The 20,361-nt window shown below is 36.6% G+C and overlaps 1 protein-coding gene across 1 annotated transcript in view; it reads right to left on the reverse strand.

The window, feature by feature from the left end:
- Window positions 1–14,277, reverse strand: part of PI15 (peptidase inhibitor 15) — a 30,538-nt gene extending 16,261 nt beyond the window's left edge. Inside the window, exons 1-2 of the mRNA XM_002759117.7 lie at window positions 14,134–14,277; window positions 13,285–13,594 (exon numbers count right to left, since the gene is read on the reverse strand). Of these exons, the coding sequence (XP_002759163.3) occupies window positions 13,285–13,557 (273 nt within the window). The 5' untranslated portion in view covers window positions 13,558–13,594; window positions 14,134–14,277. The remainder of the gene's footprint in view (window positions 1–13,284; window positions 13,595–14,133) is intronic.
- Window positions 14,278–20,361: the final 6,084 nt, after the last annotated feature.

Here is a 20,361-nt window from a genome sequence, read left to right on the forward strand (position 1 = left end):
CTAGACACTGGGGACTACTTGAGAGGTGTGGGAGGGAGGAGGGCAAGGGTAGAAAAACTACTGGGTGTTACACTCACTACCTGGGTGATGGGATCAATTGTACTCAAACCTCAGCGTCATGAAATATACCCGTGTGCCAAACCTGCACATGTATCCCCTAAAACATAAAAGTTGAAATTACTTTTCAAAAAAGGTTAAAAGAATGGGCTTTTGGGGTAAGGAATCTGGGCTTATTCGATATTACTAATACATGTAATGGTTATAAAATGCTCTATTGCAGTAACATGCTAGTCTTACATTTTCAATTTAAAATCTATATGCATATAAATACTTGAATTTATAATTTTATATTGAAAACGATAAGAATATTCGTCAATTTTTTTCAACAATTTTGCAAAATTTAGGTGAACTTGAATCACTACATTTCTTAGAATTATATAACTTATTTAACTATATGAAAAGTATTATCAATAAATCAATTGAAATACTAAAAAAACAAATCTATTAAACCTGTACATGCAGTTTAAGAAATTTAACTTACAAGTAGTTACAAACATTAAATAAATGTGATTGTCAAAACTTGCTACACTTATGAAAAGGACAAAAATTTACAAAGTTAAAATTTTAAAGAAAAAACAAGAATATTAATTTTGAAAATTAAAATGACCTTTGAGAAGTCTATTCTACACATGAAAACCATTTTGAAATACACAAAATGCTAAAAATAAAAAATATCAGGCTTTGAATTCTGGGGGATAGATTTATAGTTATTTTCATGGATGCTATAACAATGGCATTGGAGACTGTATGGCACGTTCGATAGACATTTATTTTTTCTTGGACACTTACGTGTAATTTCAAATATACAATGTAAAACGCAAAGGCATCTTACATAGACAAGTTTTTATTTTAAAAATAATTTATCTAGGGCTATTTGATCTTTTGCTTAGATTGAGAGAAGAGTGCTAACTTATAGAAGTGAGAAAAAAATTAAGCGATGCCAAAATTATTTTCCTTTAAAGCAACCAAAAGCTTAAAAACACTTCATAGGCATAATTGTGGTTCTGTTTAAAAATTAGTGGATTTATCCTCATTAGATAGAAATGCTTGTGAAATGCCCAGTAAGGGAAACTGACAGCTGAATATACAAGAACTTGAGTTAATCCAGACAGGAGGGCAGCACTGAGCCTTGTTAGGCTAGGGAAGGGGAGGGTGGGGAGAGGAAGAGAAAGGGTTTTTGTAGGAGAATTTGGGAGTACTAATTAGATTATTTCCATGATATTAAAATAGTTCTTTGTAAAATAAAATAAATAAAAAAATAGTTCTTTGTAAGAGTATAAGGAGAAGATTAAAGAAACTTGATTTAAAAAGCATTCCTTTCAACCTCAAAAAATAACTACAAAATACGGCACTATATTATGTATATCAAAAAATATAGGCCGGGCGCGGTGGCTCAAGCCTGTAATCCCAGCACTTTGGGAGGCCGAGGCGGGTGGATCACGAGGTCAAGATATAGAGACCATCCTGGTCAACATGGTGAAACCCCGTCTCTACTAAAGATACAAAAAATTAGCTGGGCATGGTGGCACGTGCCTGTAATCCCAGCTACTCGGGAGGCTGAGGCAGGAGAATTGCCTGAACCCAGGAGGCAGAGGTTGCGGTGAGCCGAGATCACGCCATTGCACTCCAGCCTGGGTAACAAGAGCAAAACTCTATCTCAAAAAAAAAAAAAAAAAAAAAAAAAAAAAAAAATATATATATATATATATATATATATATATATATATATATATATATATATAAAGGTGAGAGCCAAAGGATTTTTGTAATGTTTGAAAAAAGATAATAATGTCTTTCCTTAAATAAGATGAGTACTATCTTTCACGTAAATTTCTTTATCTATAAAGAGATTATATAAGGTGCAGTATTTTTAGGGGCTCTGAATTGAATCGTTTTTATGTTGTTGTTTTTTTCAGAGTTTTAAAAGTTTATTTTTTACTAAAGTCCAGTCCAGAAATTTCTGTAAGACAAGTACATTAATGAAATATTTCCAGAGAAATACTGAACAATATATACTCTAGTTTGCTGAGGGTTCCAGCTCAAGAGTTCAAACCTAATTCTTGTGCAATAAAAATCAGCATGGATCTTCAATGATCTAGAATACACTGTGTTTTGAAACCCACAGCTGGCTTCATTTTCAATCATAATAAAAAACCAGTACTCCTCCTCCATCAAATGTGTTTTATAAGCAATCATAAATTCAGATCCACTGTATTATGCAACAAGCATCTTTGGAAAGCAACATAAACAGTGTGATCAGATCAGTAGAAATATACACAGTTAAAAGAAATACACAAAGTACTGTAGTTTTATTAAAAACTGCTACTTGAGAAAGAAATCTCAAGTAGCAGCATAAATACCTTAAAAGCACATAGATATTTGTAAAAACCATCTCTTGATACCTTTTCCTATTCAAACTGGTATGCCATTCTTCTCCTTACTTTTACAACAAAATTTTTTGAGAGTTGTCTTCACTGGAAATTTCCAGTTTTGCTTTTCCCATGTTCTCTTGAGCCCACCCCAGGCAGATTTTCCACCCCATCCCTACTCCACCCAAGCAGCTGTCTTCAAGGTCATCAAAGGTCATCTCCTGGTCATCACCTTCCTTGGTCTATCAGCAGCTTTTGGCATGCCTAACCACCTGCTGTTTCTGGACACACTTCCATCCCTTGGTTTCATCATCCTACTTGCCTGTTTTTCTCTGGCTGCTTCTTTTTTCTCCATCCCTTTGCAGAGTCTTCCTTATCTCCAAAGCTTCTGTGTGCTGGAAAGTTCCCAGGGCTCAGCCCAAGTCTTCATACCAACTTCTATTTTTTTTCCATCCTTGTTTCATTTATATTCACTGCCCAGGTAAACTCATCCAGTCTCATGGATTGAAGCACCAACTGATGGTATTATTTCAAATTATATTTTTAGAGCTCTCGGTTGAATTTCAGGTTAATTTATTCAACTACCTACTTTTCCAAAATTGAAGTCCAAATATTCATAACCTTACCCCTATCCCTCCAAACCAACTACTCCTGCAGTCTTCCTGGTAACTGAATGATAATGCTCTTTCTCTAGTCCAGGAATCAGCTAACTGTGGCGGGCAGGCCACATCCTTCCCACTGCCTGTGACATATCGTCTATGGTGTTTTCTCGCTACACAGGCAGACTCGAGCAGTTGCAACATAAACCATAAGACCTGCAAAGCTGAATATATTTACTCTGAGGCCCTTTACAGAAAAAGCATACTGATTGCTGCTCTTTATTGCTCAGGCCGAAAATCTAGTCAACTATTCTATTTTTTTATAGTCTATATCTGCTCAGTGAGCAAATCTTATTGACCCTACCTTCAAAATACTGTATATCTAGAATATAACCACTGATCACAACCACCACTGTCACTACCTTGGTCAAAGCCAACATCATTTGTTATCTGGGTTATTAAAAGAAACTCTACTCTGGGAGGCTGAGGCGGTGGATCGTGAGGTCAAGGGATTGAGACCATCCTGGCCAACATGGTGAAACCCCGTCTCTACTAAAAATACGAAAATTAGCTGGGCATAGTGGCATGTGCCTATAGTCCCAGCTACTCAGGAGGCTGAGGCAGGAGAATTGCTTGAACCTGGGAGGCAGAGGTTGCAGTGAGCAGAGATCATGCCACAGCACTCCAGCCTGGTTCCTGGCAATAGAGTAAGACTCTGTCTCAAAAAAACAAAAGAAACTCTAACTAAGAGTGTGCTCAATACAGCCTTAATATATAAATTAACAAAGGAATAGATGAAAGAAAAACATATTTTGAGAAAGAGTATTTAAATAGTTCAGTAATTAAAAAATCAAGGAATGAAATTTCTAGTGTTCTACGTCTATACGTCATTAATTGTGCACTGTGAAACCATATTTTGGTTAAGTGCTTTGTAAACAACGTTTGAAGTGTTCTTAATCAATAAAGCACATTCCAAGTAAGGGTCATTTCCTGTTGTAGATATCTATAGCTCACCCATAGTACCCACATGTTTTCTAGAAGTAAGTGCTGAATGGTCAGGTGAAATTATGTGATAATATGAAAATTATCCCCAGAATAATTTTTGTTTTAACCTATTAATTCTTATAGCATATAGACAGATAAGTAGATCTTTCAACCACGTAATATTTTTCTCAACTAGGTTTGGGATCCTGTACCATGACCAAAAGGACATTTTAGAGTTCTCACCAGGGAAATAACTCTAGAATCTCCCAGGGAACTCTTGAGAAGGCAGATGTCTGGTTCAATCAAAATTTGAAGCTTGGAGACCTTGAACATGTACTTACAAAGTGGTTCTATGTTCACGGAAACTCCAAATGGCTTTATAAATTGAAATACCTAATGTAACAAATGTGAGAAATATGTATGAAACTTTCTGAAGATCCAAAATTTTAAAAAAGATTTAAAAAATTCTAAAGTAAGATTTGAAGGGATAGGGGTAAGGTTGTGAAAATCTGGAGCTCAATTTTGTAAAAGTACATAGGTGAATAAATTAGTTTGACATTCAACTGAGAGAGCTATAAATATAATTTGAAATATCCTTGGCATATAAGTGGTATTTCAGTACATAAGACTGGATGAGTTTACCTCAGCAGTGACTGTAAATGAAACAAAGATTAAACAGTTAATCCCTTTCCATTATAACATCATTGTCTGCATTTAAATCACACATTTATTTGACCTACAAGCAGCTGAGTTCATGAGAATGCAAATCAGCAGAAGAATGTGCCCACTGACTCTGCCAAGTTAGCTTTAGGATACCTCCACAGAAGTAGAGCAGTTAGAGAGTAATCTGTCCCATAAATCCTAGGCATCTCAGTCAGAAGAATACACACATGTTGTAACCCAACCAGAAAGCGCAATCAGTGATGGGAATTCACTGCTCAGGGCCTCAGGGCTTCCAGGTCCCAAGATGATCTCACTATCATTGTTCATATGTGCATATGTGGAGTAAGGGCAGGTGGGGAATGCCTTGATTTTCCATTTCCTTAGTAATAAACTTCTTACCTTTTCCAGGATATTCAAAAATCAAATGTCTTTGTGTAGCCTCCCCTGACAGCTGACATTGGCAACATCTCGATGGGAAAGATGCTATGTGTAGGTGTTTAACACAAAGGATATGGGGGCTAAGAAGGGTTTTGGTGACTGGATTCACTGAGTCAAGGATCTATGACATAGAGGATTTTTAAGAAACAAACCCACTTCCTGATAGAGTCTAACAATCATCCCACTTTCCAGGAAAATATAATTCCCACCAGCTATCATTTGAATTATAAATTTAAATGATATTTAAATGATCATGAAATTATAAGCCAAGAAGAGATTTCTACCTGTGTTTGATTTTTTTTACCAACTCAGTGTTGTATTTTAAGAACTGGTTTCTAGATTGTTGAACTCTCCTGTGATATACTCCAGCAAACCTCATATCTTGCCATTGCCCACTTGGTCAGAAGAATTCAAATGCCTTTCCGCCTACCTACAGCCTGCTGAAAACATGATCTCTCTGGAATGCAGAGAGATAGATTTGGTAGAATGTTCATATTTAACTAAATGATGAAAAGTGGATTTGATGCACTTTTTAGTGGAAAACAAAATTGTGGCCTTAAGTAACACTTTGGAACTTCAGTTTGGAGTGTGTGGTGTGAAATTTTAAAAGATTCTATGAAGGGTTTAGTCTAAAAATGTAACTTGTTGAGCATTCTTCCATATTTGTGTCAAGAAAAAATGCTTGGTACCTGATTTCAGATGCTACGGATTACACAGGCTGGAAGAATTCCATCCCTCCAAGCCACAATCTAGGTTGTATTTTATGCCAAACATCTTTCTTGACCATTTTAAACTGATAGTTTATATCTTCCATGCCCCCTTTATACTATTCTTCAGAAATTCTTATAGACAACCAAATATCTCAAGTTCATAGCTATTTAATGGCCATTGACTACTTAGCAAATGGTTTTCATAAATACTAAATTCATGACACCATTTTAAAAAAAAGAGGAGGTATATTTTCTTGCATAATTGTTGAGTAGATTCCCAGGTATAAAATAATTAATCCCTGCTGTCTCCATGACTCTCCCCAACCTCTATTATGCAAAGTGGTTTATTTTGACTACCGAAGAACATTTCCATCCAAAATTCTTTGTAGTAGAAGAAAGTTCCTTCCCCCACACTAGCTACTTTTTCAGCCTCCGAGGTGTGTGTGCTAAGTGATAAACCTGCAGCCACTAATGCCTTCCAGAATTCTGCTCCTTGTTTTCTGTTCTCTAACTCAAAGAAACTTAATTGTCTTCATCAAAAACAGAGACATCCTCCTTGTCTGCCTCACCGTATACATCCTCATTCTACTTTATCATGTAAACTACTTACTCCTATAGATTTGTGCCTTCATATTTCACAGCCCTAATTTATGTTTTTTTGCATCCTTATTGCCGTAAACATAGCTGAGGCTTTCGTTCTACCTCACCTAGACTATCCGAACAGCCTCTGAACTGCATCTTTTCTTCACTTGTTATTTAACTTCCCTGCTTAAAGCCTTCAATAACTACCCTGGATCTTAGAATGAAACTCAAACAAGTTTCTGGGTGCCTTCCTCAACTTCATCAAACACCACTCTTTCTTCTATACACGAATCCAAGCCTCGCTCAATTTTTATCCGTGTCTCAAGTGTACCACATACCCTCCTAAAACATCCACCTATACCCACTGTAAATTCCTCTTTCCTTAACTCACTTTATTTTGTATATTTTTTATTTAAAATCATTCCTTCTGGAAGCCTTTCCTGCCTTCTTACCCTCAGTCCACATCTGAGCTAGGTCCTCCCATGGGATTCCAAAACACCCTGTATCTACCCTAGTTCAGCATTCAGCAAGCTGTTCTGCACCTGACTTGTCTGTTCATAGTACTTCCTACCAAAGAGAGTCCCTTTGCTCCCCACTGACTCCCTGAGCACACAGTGCCTGGAACATGAGTAAAAATTATGGAGTGAGTGATTGAATATTGCATACCCTTGACCCGCAGAGCACCACAGTCACATACTCTAACCAGAAAAAGTTAAAATACCTCATTTAATTGTTCTATAAATAGTTATTGAGTAGTTACTGCATATTCTCTGTGGAGCAAACATGATGTTAAGCTCTATAAATATTCAGCAGGAACACAATAAAATTATTTTCCTACACTGTTACATGTGGTCAAGTCATTTTCCACCAAGAAAACTGTGTCCAATACTCAGAAGTACAGTCACCACCTATGTGGCCTACCTGCAATTCACAGCTTTTCTGCCTGCCAACTGATGATGAGGTTCTGAATCACATCCCATTATTGCTTTCACATTTGCATTTTTAGAGCCTATATTGAAATTGGTGACGAATGAAACATTCTTACCTTTGGCTGGCTCCCTTTGGCGAGAGCAGAGCAAAAGGCAAGAATCTTTAAGGTTACTACCTTCTTTGGGCGTATTCAAGTGATACTAAGCAACATGCACCTTGGAAGAAAATTCCTACAAAATGTGCCCAGTCTCTTGTTGAAGCCAAGACACTGAAAAGGTTTTACAACTAGGAAAGCAGGAATGCAGAGTTCTGAATGTGCTGGAGAAATGACTCCTGCCAGCAATTGTTCTCAGTACACTGCCTGCTGGCAGGGGCTCTCAGGAGGCCTTCTAGTGGTCATGAAAGCATGCACTGGAGAGGTTTCGATTATATGTGTTAAAATTCTCATGTTTATAGCAAGAAAATTGAGTTATCCTTCCCAAATGAGAGGAATGTGCCATGTAGGATGACATAATGGCTTTGTTAAAACATAGATGTACACATGTATATATAAGGATGGACACTACAAGTGTTTAATCAACTGCTGAAGAAGGAAAAACAAAAAGTAGTTTGCCTTATCCACATTCTCTTCCACATGCAGCCCAAATAAACAAAATCAGCATTTTTCTTTGTTCCCAAGTCATAAATTATCATCCTAGGCAAATAGTTCATTGGCTCTTTTCAAGCATGGATTAATCTGTTCTCCATTCATTCATTTAAGTCATGCTTTCTGTTACTTTACTACCTGCTGTGCTTCGGTATGCAGTATTTTTCTTTTTTCCAAAAAACTATAGGAAGCCTTATTTCTGTAGCTCTGCAAATAATATTTGAAGGCACCAAACAAATAAAATGGATACTGTATTATTAATATAGTTATTTTGGCTTCTTAAAATTACATTACTTTTTTTTTCAGATTTAAGGTGATCAGGTCATTTCCATCATTATACTCCTATTGTCCCTCACCTGCCTTTCCACCACTCCATGCCGTCTGTGAAGACTGCCATCTCATGCAGGACACTTGCGGGAGTTGTCCTGCCTGCCACTTTATGTTGGTGCAGCTGTGCAGTTCTTCCTTACCTTTGCATGAAGGACTGGCATTGCTTACTCAGGGGTCATCACCTCTCTGGTCACTTACACTGCCAATATCAGCTCCATCAACTGCCAGGATCATCTTTCTAAAACATACCCTTAACCTGCTCCAAAAACCTTCACAGTCTTCCTAATTGCCTTTGGAGTAAGGAATCCTCAATCTTTTCTCAAACTCTTAAACCATACCGCTCAAGTGTAGTGGTTTTCCTCTGCTGGATATTTTGTTCACTCATTGCTTTGCCTGCTGTAACAGCCAACCCTGCCTCTTCCTGGGCATGTATCTCACATGCCCCTCCTTCAAGGAGCCTTTCATGATCTGCCAACTAGAGATTATCACTCCCTACTTCAACTCCTCCATGGCATTTGTCTGTATCTCTTTTATTGCATCAATCTTATGCAGCAGTGTATTATATTGAATTATATCCTTAGTGGTTTTTCCATTTGTTTTGTTTTTACTGTATTGTTTAGACTTTAAAGACAAAAATAATTGTTTTCTTTGGATCTCTTTCTGTCATGGAGGGACCTCAAAGTTTTTCAAATTAATTTCTTCAATTGACTTGAATTCAGAGAACATCCTACAAATTTTACTCTATGTGTGGGTCTTGCAATTTTATTCTTTTGGAGATAATTCTTATTCTAAGAAACTAGTGTGGTTTGTGGTTTAGAGTCATGGTTTAAGCTGCCCTCAGGAAGAATAAAAAACAGCTGGTGTCCAAGGAGTTCTGGAAATTAGTCAATAAACTAATTGTAGAACAGAAGCCAAGAGTAGAAAGTTTTACTTGCAAATTTTAAGTGCTATCTATATTATTTCTGTGAAAAGACACTGTTTTAGAAAATTAAATATTTCAAAAAATGTGTTTTTTTCTTTTTACTAAAATCATCGACAATATATTTGAAGTAAATATTATACAACCATAAGATGAATGTCAACACTGGTGTTCAAATTGCTTGTGCTTTATTTAGTCAAGTGTATACTATTTAATATAAGCAATTACTTAAGGAAGGTAAAATTTATTTTGAGGAATTTTTTTTAAATTTAAGAAAAACTTTTTAATTCAGGTGTGGAATCAAATATTATAAATGAGAAAAAACTCTATTAAAGCATTTATAATATCAAAATTAATGCTAATTATAAACATATAACAGTTCACAGGGATTCAACTAAATTCAACAAACGATGGTCAATCACTGTCCATATACAAGAAATTGCCCAAGAAAACAGAAATGAATAAATATAGACACAGCACCCAGAAAGCTCAAAATTAGGAAGTTTGCAAGAAATGCACAAGTAACTGTAACTCACTCGATGAAAGCAAGCTATGGTAGCATGAAGCACTATACCAGCTCAAAAGTAGGAGAAATCACTTGTGGTCATGGATATAAGAAGCATTCTGACATCAAAAGCTTGAAGGGTAGGATTGTAAATAAAAAGATAAACTAAGGAAGAGACTTCAGAGGGAGAGAAAATGGAGTGGTAAAAGGCTCAGAGAGTTGTAGATGAAAGGAATTACAAATCAGGCTGGTGCAATTAGAAGACGCCCGAAGCCAAAGACTATCTTCTATGAAGTTACCTCGGGTGATATCACTCACTGAGGAGAATATGAACACATAGCTGATGATCAGAGCACATATATTTGTGAGGTATCAAGTGAGGTGTGTCCTAAGTTTCTGAGGTACATAGAACAGGTTACAAACTCTACTATCTTTCACATGCTCACAATCCAAATCAATGTTGAACAAGTTTAACTAAAGATAAGTGTCAAACTAAGACCTGCATTTTCCGTCTAGCCTAGAGAATTAAAGTCACTTATAGCACCTGCTTCAATCCTCAAGCCACCTACTATACTGTATTTCCCTCCAAGTTCCTCCGGGTCTTCATGAGGGACCTAGATGAATGTTTTCCAGTGGCCAATTTACTCAAAGAGTCCTTCTAATTTATGATTTCACTCAGTTGAGCACATTTTTCTAAATGAAGTGATGGATGTTCTCCCCTTCCCGGCCTTTGTCCAGACTCCTCACTCTACCTCTCTTCCTTCATCTATGAGAATGGCTGACTCCCTCACCCATCTCCAGGCCCTTTCAGTTAGCTCTCTTCCTTGGCCACCTATTAAAAATCAAACCCTCACCACATCCTCTGTATTTTTCTTCATAACGTTATCACCTAACATCCTATGTAACTGATTTATTTACCTGGCTTGTCTGATTCTCTACCCAAGGAGCCAAAGCTGTCTGTCTATTTGACTCATGAACATATCCCCAATTATGTAGCCTAACATATAGTCAATTCTCAACAAATATTAAATATTTAATAAATATTAAATTAACAAATATGTGTGTGAATCAAGTATATGCACTGTATTTACATGAATATTTAAAACAAGCCCTATTTTACTTTCTAGCACTTAAGGTTCTCGTTACTTATACTGAATTAAGGAGAGTTTACAAAGCATCTACTATGTAATCAGCATTGGATCTAGTTCTTACAAAATAAATTATATATAGTGGTTCTAATATTCGAAAAAAATATTAAGAAAGGAATAACAAACAGAGTATGAAATTATAGGATTTCAGCAGGCGTTTTAAGGAAAGAAAGAAAGATACCTCGACATCTTCACGGGTCCCGCTATGGGGCATTTCCTCAATGCAGCAAATGAGAAAATCCGCCCCAAGAGAATCATGGGCTTTGAAATTACACAGACCTAAATTCTAATTCCAGCAGTACCATTCACTATCCTTACCAACTTGGCCTGGTCGTTAACATCTCTGGGTCTAAGTGATTTCACTTGTAAAATGAAAATCACAATGTTAACCTCACACGGAGAATGTGGGCTATCAAATGAGATCATCTGTGGAAACAATTAGTCAAGTCCTTGGCATACGGAAGCAATTAAATAAATGCATGTGGAATGAATTAATTCTTGATAAGTGAGGGAAAATAAAGCTAGAAAAAAACCTGGCTGTTTTCATCCTACTTCTACTGTGTTTACCTAACTATGCCTTTCCTCCTGGTGAACCCACTGACCTCAATATGATAAAAAGTGAATTGCATTATTTGATTGGTTATTATATGTACTGTTACTCTCATTTGATAGATAAATAAATTGGGTCTTAGACACATTAAATACCTTGTGCAAGGCCACAAAGTAAGCAGCAGAGTTAGGATTCAAACCAGATGAGCTCACCTTCAAATCTGCCTCGCAGTCCTAGTCCTCACTTCAGAGTCATGTGACAGCTGCAAGTTCTCTAAACGTATAGTTGGGATATTATGCCTTTCTGAGCTTGTATGGCATCTTAGGCATATTTCTTTCATAATTTTTAGTAATTTAAAAAACATATTTGTTCCTCTACTTTTTACTTATTTACACCACCTTCTAAAAACATCTCTTTTGTATGAGTAACTGTTTCTGCCTTTAGATCCTGAATGGGTTTTCACTGGGCACCTTTCACAAGAAGTCCAAAGAAACCCATCAAAACTAACATTTGTTGAACATCTAGTTAGCAATAGGCTCTGGTCTGATTATTCCTCAACTCATACATTTATCATAACAACCTATGTGGCAGATACCACCTTTATCTTCATGTTAGAGATGATGAAGATGAAACAATGTGGTCATTAGTTCATTCGGCATATACTTCAGGACTAGGATTCAAATCCCAGCATTTAGACTACAGAGCCCACATTCTTAATCATGAGACTATATTGCTCCTCACACACCAGGACTGATTACATCTTCTCCTTCTTTATAAATTCTAAAATATGCATTTTCATAGAGTCTAAATTGTACTTCTTTGAACTATGACTCTCTTACATCATTTAGCAAGTCTCTAGCTTTCCTGTGACATTGGCACCTGCAACTAGCCAAAGTTTTTAATATGTAACTTATTTATATAAAATAAGTGAATCTGGAATATGATAAAAATCCCAAATTTTAGTTCAGCATATATAAAACTGTTACTGGTAGCACCTCCCCTCAGCCCAATTTGGAAAAACCAAATTGATGGTCTTCATTGCCTTAAACAGGCTCCAAACTATGCTCTTGTAAGATGCTGAACTTTAAATCATAACCTTGCATAAATTCAAAACCAAATATAAACTTTAACAAGACCTTTTCCTTTCAATACTAACTAATTTTTTTACTTCCTAAGTAAAATGATTTAAACATTGTCTATTTTTAAGAGAGAGCAAAGAATGTGTTCACAGCAAGTTGGAACAGTGTGCAAATGCACTGGCTTCACTGTTATCTGGATGGTAAAACATTAAATCACAAGGAGAAAAAGTCAGCATGTTCTCTTAGAATACAAATAGATTAGCGTCAGAAAAGCTTTGTCCAAGAAAGGGAAAAGATACCTACCCAGAAAATAAATCATGCATATGAAACCTATAATTTTAAAAAGTATTTTCAAAAAATGTCATAGCTGATAAATATGACTATTAGATAAAGCACAGAAAATGTTCATGTGACTTTTTTAAGTGGACTTTTCAAATGTGATCAATCAATATACCCCATTCTTTCTTTATCTATGATTCTTATATAAGATACAATCCACCAGTAGCTATGGAACTCACAGAAGAAAGTCTATGTAGATTCTGTCTGTCTGTCTATCTATTTGTCTGTCTCTGTCTCTCTCTCTCTCTGATTCTATGATGCAACAGTACTAAACATTATTAGGCACATAAGAATCTTACTTTAAGATATGTAAAAAGTCCATATACCCTGATGTATAAACACTCGTGGTCATTTGAGGTTCTGCTAATGTACAATTGAAAGCTTTCTCATTCAGAACTCAAAAAAAAAAAAAAAAAAAAAGAATTCTTCTTACCATATATTCCATATTTGCTGCCGGTGGGAACACTTTGCCCCGAACTTGATTATGATAATCAAGAATGGCGATCATGTCATTCTGCGAAATGTAGCGCTTCCGCCTGGCTTTGGGGATATCCGCCGAATCCAGTTGTGCTTTCAGAGCTGCTTCAATATCAGTGAAATTATTGGTTGGCGGGGATGAGTCAGTGGAATTGAGTAGGATGACGGTACTTGCTTCACAGAGAAGGGAGAACAGGACTGCACTGCTGACGGCAGAGACTGCTATCATTTTGAGGGGTGGAGAAGAGGCCACCGAGTTTACTTTGCTTTAAAGCAGAAAGGTAGAGTTAGGGTCTTTGAAAAAAAATAGGGCCAGAGGGTATGAATTTACAAAATCATCATTTGGGAGCATTGCTTGATTTGACTTTCTCCAAAAATTCAAACAAATGTTGAACTCAAGCCTAGGAGATAATCTACAGTAGAATCTCTTTTATTTTGTTTAGTGTCATGAGGCAGACCCCTAAGAGGAACTTTGTACATCAGAGAAAAATAAACAGCATGACCACTAACGCTGAAATGAATGTGAACCATTTGCCCCAAATGTCTGAACCACAAAATGCATTACTGCATATTTATTTTCAGTGGGAAATTTTCAGGAATTGAAATCCACCTTGAGAGTGAAGAAAAATGAATCACAGGTAACAACAGAGAATGTGCTGATAATGTCTGCCAGACATATAGACACACCAAGTGATAGAACACATACAAAATTTACAGTAATCCAATCTCATTTCTTTAAAAAAAAAATGTGAGCCACTTTAAAATCAATGCATGCAATATAAACTTGTTGAACTAAATGGCTTACCTCTCTGCACAATGCCAAAATGAATATATTGTTCTTCCAAATATTTAAAGTTCTTTGCTATGTTGTAGCATGAACCCTTGTAAGAGGAGTGTGTCTTATTACAAACTCTCTGAGAGCAGAGCTCTGCAAGGTTTGAATGCTGCTGGCTACAGGAGCAGCTAACAGCTTTTATATGTCACAGTTTGCGACGTCCAGAAAGGGCAGTCTTTCTAAGGGTCTCTCTTAGCCAAAATCAAAGGGGAGGGATTTGGGGTAGAAAAAACAGTGATTGGTGGCAACTTTTTTATGTGGGTGGTAAGGAAATTGAGTCACACCCACAGCTTACAAAGTGCAAGCCATAAAAGACAAACCCCTTGTTCTCTGGGCTTCCACCTTTTCTGTGAGTAATTTCTCTCATTTTATGCTTTCTAGTTCCTGGTTCCCATATAAAAAGAAGAAACAAAGAAAAAAAAAAGACTGTGGGTTCATGAAAACACAGACAGTTGAGTAACAAGCAGTACATTTTTAAAAGACGGTAAATGACATGGGAGCTAAAAAGAACAAGCTGATATTAAATCAAGAGATCAGCTAACAAAGTTAATCTGGGTGGCCACAAATATGATTCAAGAGGGATGCCAGGCAAATCAGTAGTAACCAAACTATAGCATATGATATTAGGATAATAGATGCTCAAGTGGCTGTGCTCTCTGCTTCCATGTGGCTACATTCCTGTACTTTATATATTTATTCTTCCCTCTCTTATTTTGCCTTCTCTCCCGTTTTTCTTTCTCTACAGAGTGAGGTCAGAAATTACTTGCTTTTTACCTGCCTTGTATAAAATATGAAGAGAGAAGCTCATGGCTAATGACAGCAGCCAAGATAACATCTGTTTCAGGTTTAGAAGCATATAGTTGAAATTTTAAGCAGAGAATAGCTCAGCCTCTCAGGGAACATATTAGAGGGCACAACACAGAGGCCATGAAGAATTTTAACAGCAGCACCAGTTGCCAACAATTGTTAGGAGGATGTCATAGAGGCAAAATCCATGTCAGGCAAAGCAATAAGAAGAATGTGAATATTGGTGCTCTGTATTGAAAGGCTTCTCCCCAAAAAGCATCATGATCTTATTAACAAAATGTGGACCATTTACAGTCAGTAGCAATAGGAATCCTGGAAAACACTCTTCAGTCTAGAAATTTACTTAACATACACTGATTTTTTCCAGCTTGCTAATGTGATTGTCTCCCACATGTTTCAGCAGAAGAAATACTATGTGAATTTATAGTCATCAGAAATGATGGTCATGTGGCACACTGGACAGGGAGCCAAGTTTCCTAGGATATATTCCCAGGTGGGTTACGAGTGGTATGTGTGGCCAAATGCATACTGTTTAACTCTTCATTGGTGCACCTAAAAATGGGAGAGAAAAGATGCATGTTCTGTGCTGAGAAAGACGTCATCAAGTTCCTTAAGAGGGTAGTGAGGTATGCCAGAAGTGTCACTAAAATTCAAACTACAGTGATAAGACACAGAGTTAACAATAATATATACCAAAGGTCAGTTTTTGACATATTTTTATGACTATTAAACTCCTAACTAAAGTGAAATTATTTTAAGAGAGCTCTAGCTGAAATACTGAGAGCTATAAACAAGGAATTAACACTAAAATTGAAAAGGCATAAACAGATAAGATAAACTCAGAAGGTGAGCAGGGATATTATGAAACATTGGAGCAACTAGAGGAAATGGACGTGGTTGTTCACAGCTGTAGATCTTTAACAAGTGGAGCTGTCCAACTAGGGTCTCACCACTTCAGAAAGTATTCGGGGCACCTTAAACATATCTTGAAGATGCTGTATTAAGGATTCCTGAATCAAATCAGAGATTAGATGAGAAACTCTCTGTAGGCCATCCAGCTCTAAGATCCCTGGACTTTTTGAGAAATTAGTGGCAGCATACATTACTCTTTACTCTCTGCATCTCTCATACAGCTTCCCAACTATCTGAGGAACTAAAGGCTTTTAATGCCTAAACAGTAGTCATGAGCCTTTCATTCTGCAGGGTTACTGAGTTCTTGCTTTGAACCTTATAAGAATCAAAAGTTATATTTAAGACTACACCCTTTGTCATATACACAAAAAGGTATTGTCCACCTCTTGGGGTTTGACTTGAAAGACTTCCATAGGGATAAAAATGTGATGCTTGAGAAACTTGTCTAAACCAAATATGGATTTCCTCTAAGTGCAGGAAGTTGTGGGATGCAGGAGGAGGAGGAGCAGGAATTTCTGAGACACAGCTAAACAGGAGATCACCTCTGAGTCCAATTACATTAGCGCAGAGCTGATAGTTGCTTAATCCGGAGACCCTGAGGCATGTCAGTGATTTCAGATGTCTTTCAGCACACATGGATTACATTGTGGAATTTCGGACTGTTAAGGAAACTCACAAGCCTATGGAATCATAAAAGAAAAGACCTGTGGGAGGAAAGTTAAGAATTCTGCTTCCAAGCAGACATTATTGCCAGAAGAAGTATTTGAAGTGCTTTGGAAGTCATTTTAATTTTAAAATGCTTGCAAAATTAAGAGGCATACATCCAAGTTGTCAGTAAGAGGACTATTAATGAATAACTAACAATGAGGTGTTTTTTTATGAAGACCCTTCTTGAAAAAGACGATTGACATGTTTTGAAACCTTTAGGAACTGCTTGCCAACAGAGACAAAAATGGAATGTAGTTATATTGCTGAGAAGAAATGCATATACATTTGGCAGCATCTTGAAACCCGTGAGAAAATGGTTGTTATTTTAAAATGGAAATAAGATGCAAACATTCCAGAATGGTACACCTGCTTCAGCAAAGCTACTTTGGTGTGTGTATGTGAGTGTGTATGTGTGTATGTGCATGTATGTGTGTATGTATGTGCCATAGATGCATTTGACTTTAGTCTAATTCTTTTCTAATTGAAATATGTTCTGTGGACTAGTACCCTTGAGATCACCTGGAAGCTTGTTAGAAATGAAGAATTTCAGGTCCAGCCAAGACTCACTGAATCAGAATCTTCATTTTGTCAGGATCCTCAGATGATTCATATGCCCATTAAGACTTGAGAAGTACTATCTAAATCACTTTGTTTTTAGAGACAAAGAGATACAATCTATTACACACATGCCCATTAAATCGACTATTGGAAAAGTTCATCTACCTAGTAACATGGAGAGAACTGAAGACAATAGAGGTATGCACAAATGTCTTTGAAGTGGAGAACATAAGTCAACCTCTATTTTATATGAAAAAAGGGGGGATATAGGGGCTCATACCTGTAATCCCAATGCTTTGGGAAGCCGACATGGGTGAATCACCTGAGGTCAGGAATTCAAGACCAGCCTGGCCAACATGGTGAAATCCCGTCTCTACTAAAAATACAAAAATTAGCTGGGTATGACAGCATGCTCCTGTAGTCCCAGTTATTGGGACGCTGAGGAAGGGGAATTCCTTGAACTAGGAGGCAGAGCTTGCAATAAGCCAAGATGGAGCTATTGCACTCCAACCTGAGTGACAGAGAGAGTCTCAAAAAAAGAAAGACTGGGAAAAGAACACACAGCATCTTACAAAACGTTATTTAGCAGTGGTGAGAACCTTTGCAAGATTACTATCAACTGTATTTTTAATTTAATACATATTAAATCGTCACAAGATTGCTGAAACAATGAAATGCAGTATATGTGAAAGGGCTCATAAACTGTGATGTGGCATATAAACAAAAAACTATTATTTTATTCTGTCTCCTCAGGACAAAGGCCCAAATCATACTTTGTTCCTCACTCTCTCACCTTGTTTCATACATTCAGTAACTCTGGAATACATGTGTATTTTTCAGTCTCTGACCTGTTTTGCCAATCTACTCTTTCTATCCTGGTCATTATTATTGTGACTGCCTAAAGCTAATGCCTTTACCTTTTTCTAGAATTAGAATAATCACCTTCTAGCTGATATTTCTCTCCCTAGTGACTCTTCTCCTACCCATTATCCACACTGCTTTCAGCTACCTTCCTATAAAACAAACGGAATCATTTAACTCATCTACATATAACTCTCCACTGGCTCTCCATCTTCCACAGGGCCAAGTTCAACTGCCTTGACCTGCCTTATGAGAGTCTTGACTATAAACACACAAAACATATTTTTAAATTTTGAGTGCTCTATGTAATTTATATTATGTATTTTAGGATATAAATATATTATATATCATTATATATTTACATATTATATACTTTATATTTATATAATAAATATATAATTATAAAATGCCAAAATATTTTATTACCAAAATATTTGAGAAATTTTATAAAATATATATGTGTTATAATCGATTCCTATGCTTGCAGCTTAAATGGGCCTGCAGGATTTACTTCCAGGATGGCTCATCCACATGACTGGCAACTGAGTGCTTCTGGCCAGCTTTAGGCAGTCACAATAATAATGACCAGGATAGAATAATGTGTTTTCTTAACTTTATGGAACTATTTGACTTTGAAAATTATACGTGGCCAGTATACGTGGATCCCACCACATAGACCTCTCCATTGAGCTGCTGACCTCATGATCCACCTGCCTCAGTCTCCCAAAGTGCTGGGATTACAGGCATGAGCCACCGTGCCCAACCTGAAAGTATTTTCTAATGAAAATAGCTATCTAAAAAAAATAAATGTCTGTATTACTTGGATATCTGGAGTTAACTACCAATAAGAAATTTTTTTTATGAGGTAAAAGTGGTTGCTTCTGGAAAACAGAACTATAGATGGGAGTGAGCAACATGAGATTAATGTGTTTTCTTAACTTTATGGAACTATTTGACTTTGAAAATTATATACAATTGCAACTTTAGCATAAAAGGTAATTACTAATTAATAGAAATTAAGATGGTAAATAATGCAGATTAAAATTTATTCAATGAACAAATAAACACATAACAGAACTGGAGATATAGATAAAATTGAAACCATATTTGAGTTTGCCTAGTATTTCTCTCATTGGGTTTGGTTATGTTACAGAAGTTTCTAACTGGCTGGAGCTTTAATCTTAATTCAGTCACCTTACTCTGAGAATAACCCTTCAATGTTTTAGATGGTCCTTGTCTAAGTTCCTTGTTTTACTGAGCTTGAAACTATGCTTTTATCTTCCAGTTCAATGTAGGAAATGAGGCTCTGAATTAGCATGTATATGGCTGTTCCTACAGTACAGTAGGATGGCCCTGGATAAAGAGGGTGTAACTTTCATTTTGGAATTTTCTAATCAGTACTTAAAATAAAGACATCTTTCTCTCTCTATCAGACATCTTTCTGAAAGCCTGGGCAATAAATTGAAAGCTCTTAAAAAGAACAAAGTGTCTGGCAAGTCAAGCAGAATCTCAAAGCTGAATTAAACTTGGTCAATCTGGACTTTGCCAGCCCTAAAGAAGAATAAGCAGGAAGAAACTATTCAAAGAGCTAGTGCATTTTTGTTGCTGTCGGCAAAATAGCAAGTTCGAGAGTTATGCTGTTCTCCACTAAAAGGACTGTAGAACCATTGGGCTTTAATAGGTTTCAAAGACTATGTAATTGAATTTATAATCATCTGGCTTAAAAAATATGCAAAATCACATTCTTAGTGTGTAGATGAGTTAGGTGACAGTGGACAATTCTGATAGGAAATATTGGTTATATCTGCTGAAACCCATGAAAAACCAAAGGGATCTTAACATCAGATGGTTGGAGTTGGGGTATGATTGTTGATTATATGGTGGAGGAGAAAGGATTAAGATGCTAGGACCATGCAGAAATTATGTGATTACCCTACAGGAATAATAAGCAGTAAAGTTCTACTCTAGCCTGTGTTTAAGATAAAGTTGATGCTAGAAAAGAAAAACAATAGTGACATGAGAGTAGGGTATTTCTTTTTCACATGCCAATAATATGTCAAAATGAAGCCCAATAGGATGTCTATTCAGTGGTCAAGTAGACTGAGATGTTAATGCACTTACTCATGGCATCATTTCAGATTTTGCCTATAGTAGGCATTCAAAAGATGTTTGTTAAATTTTATAAATAAGCAAAAGCTATATCAGCATGGCCTTTTTCTAATCCAAGACCTGGGCACACAGCCAGGATAAACTTAGGCTGTTCAAAACCCATGTGTGCTCTGGCCAGAATCATCAGTTCTCTCCAGTCGTGTCACTGTGAAGAAGGTCTGGATGAACAGAGTGGGAAAGTCT

This window comes from Callithrix jacchus, chromosome 16 (assembly GCF_049354715.1).
Source record: "Callithrix jacchus isolate 240 chromosome 16, calJac240_pri, whole genome shotgun sequence".
Taxonomy (NCBI): Eukaryota; Metazoa; Chordata; class Mammalia; order Primates; family Cebidae; genus Callithrix; species Callithrix jacchus.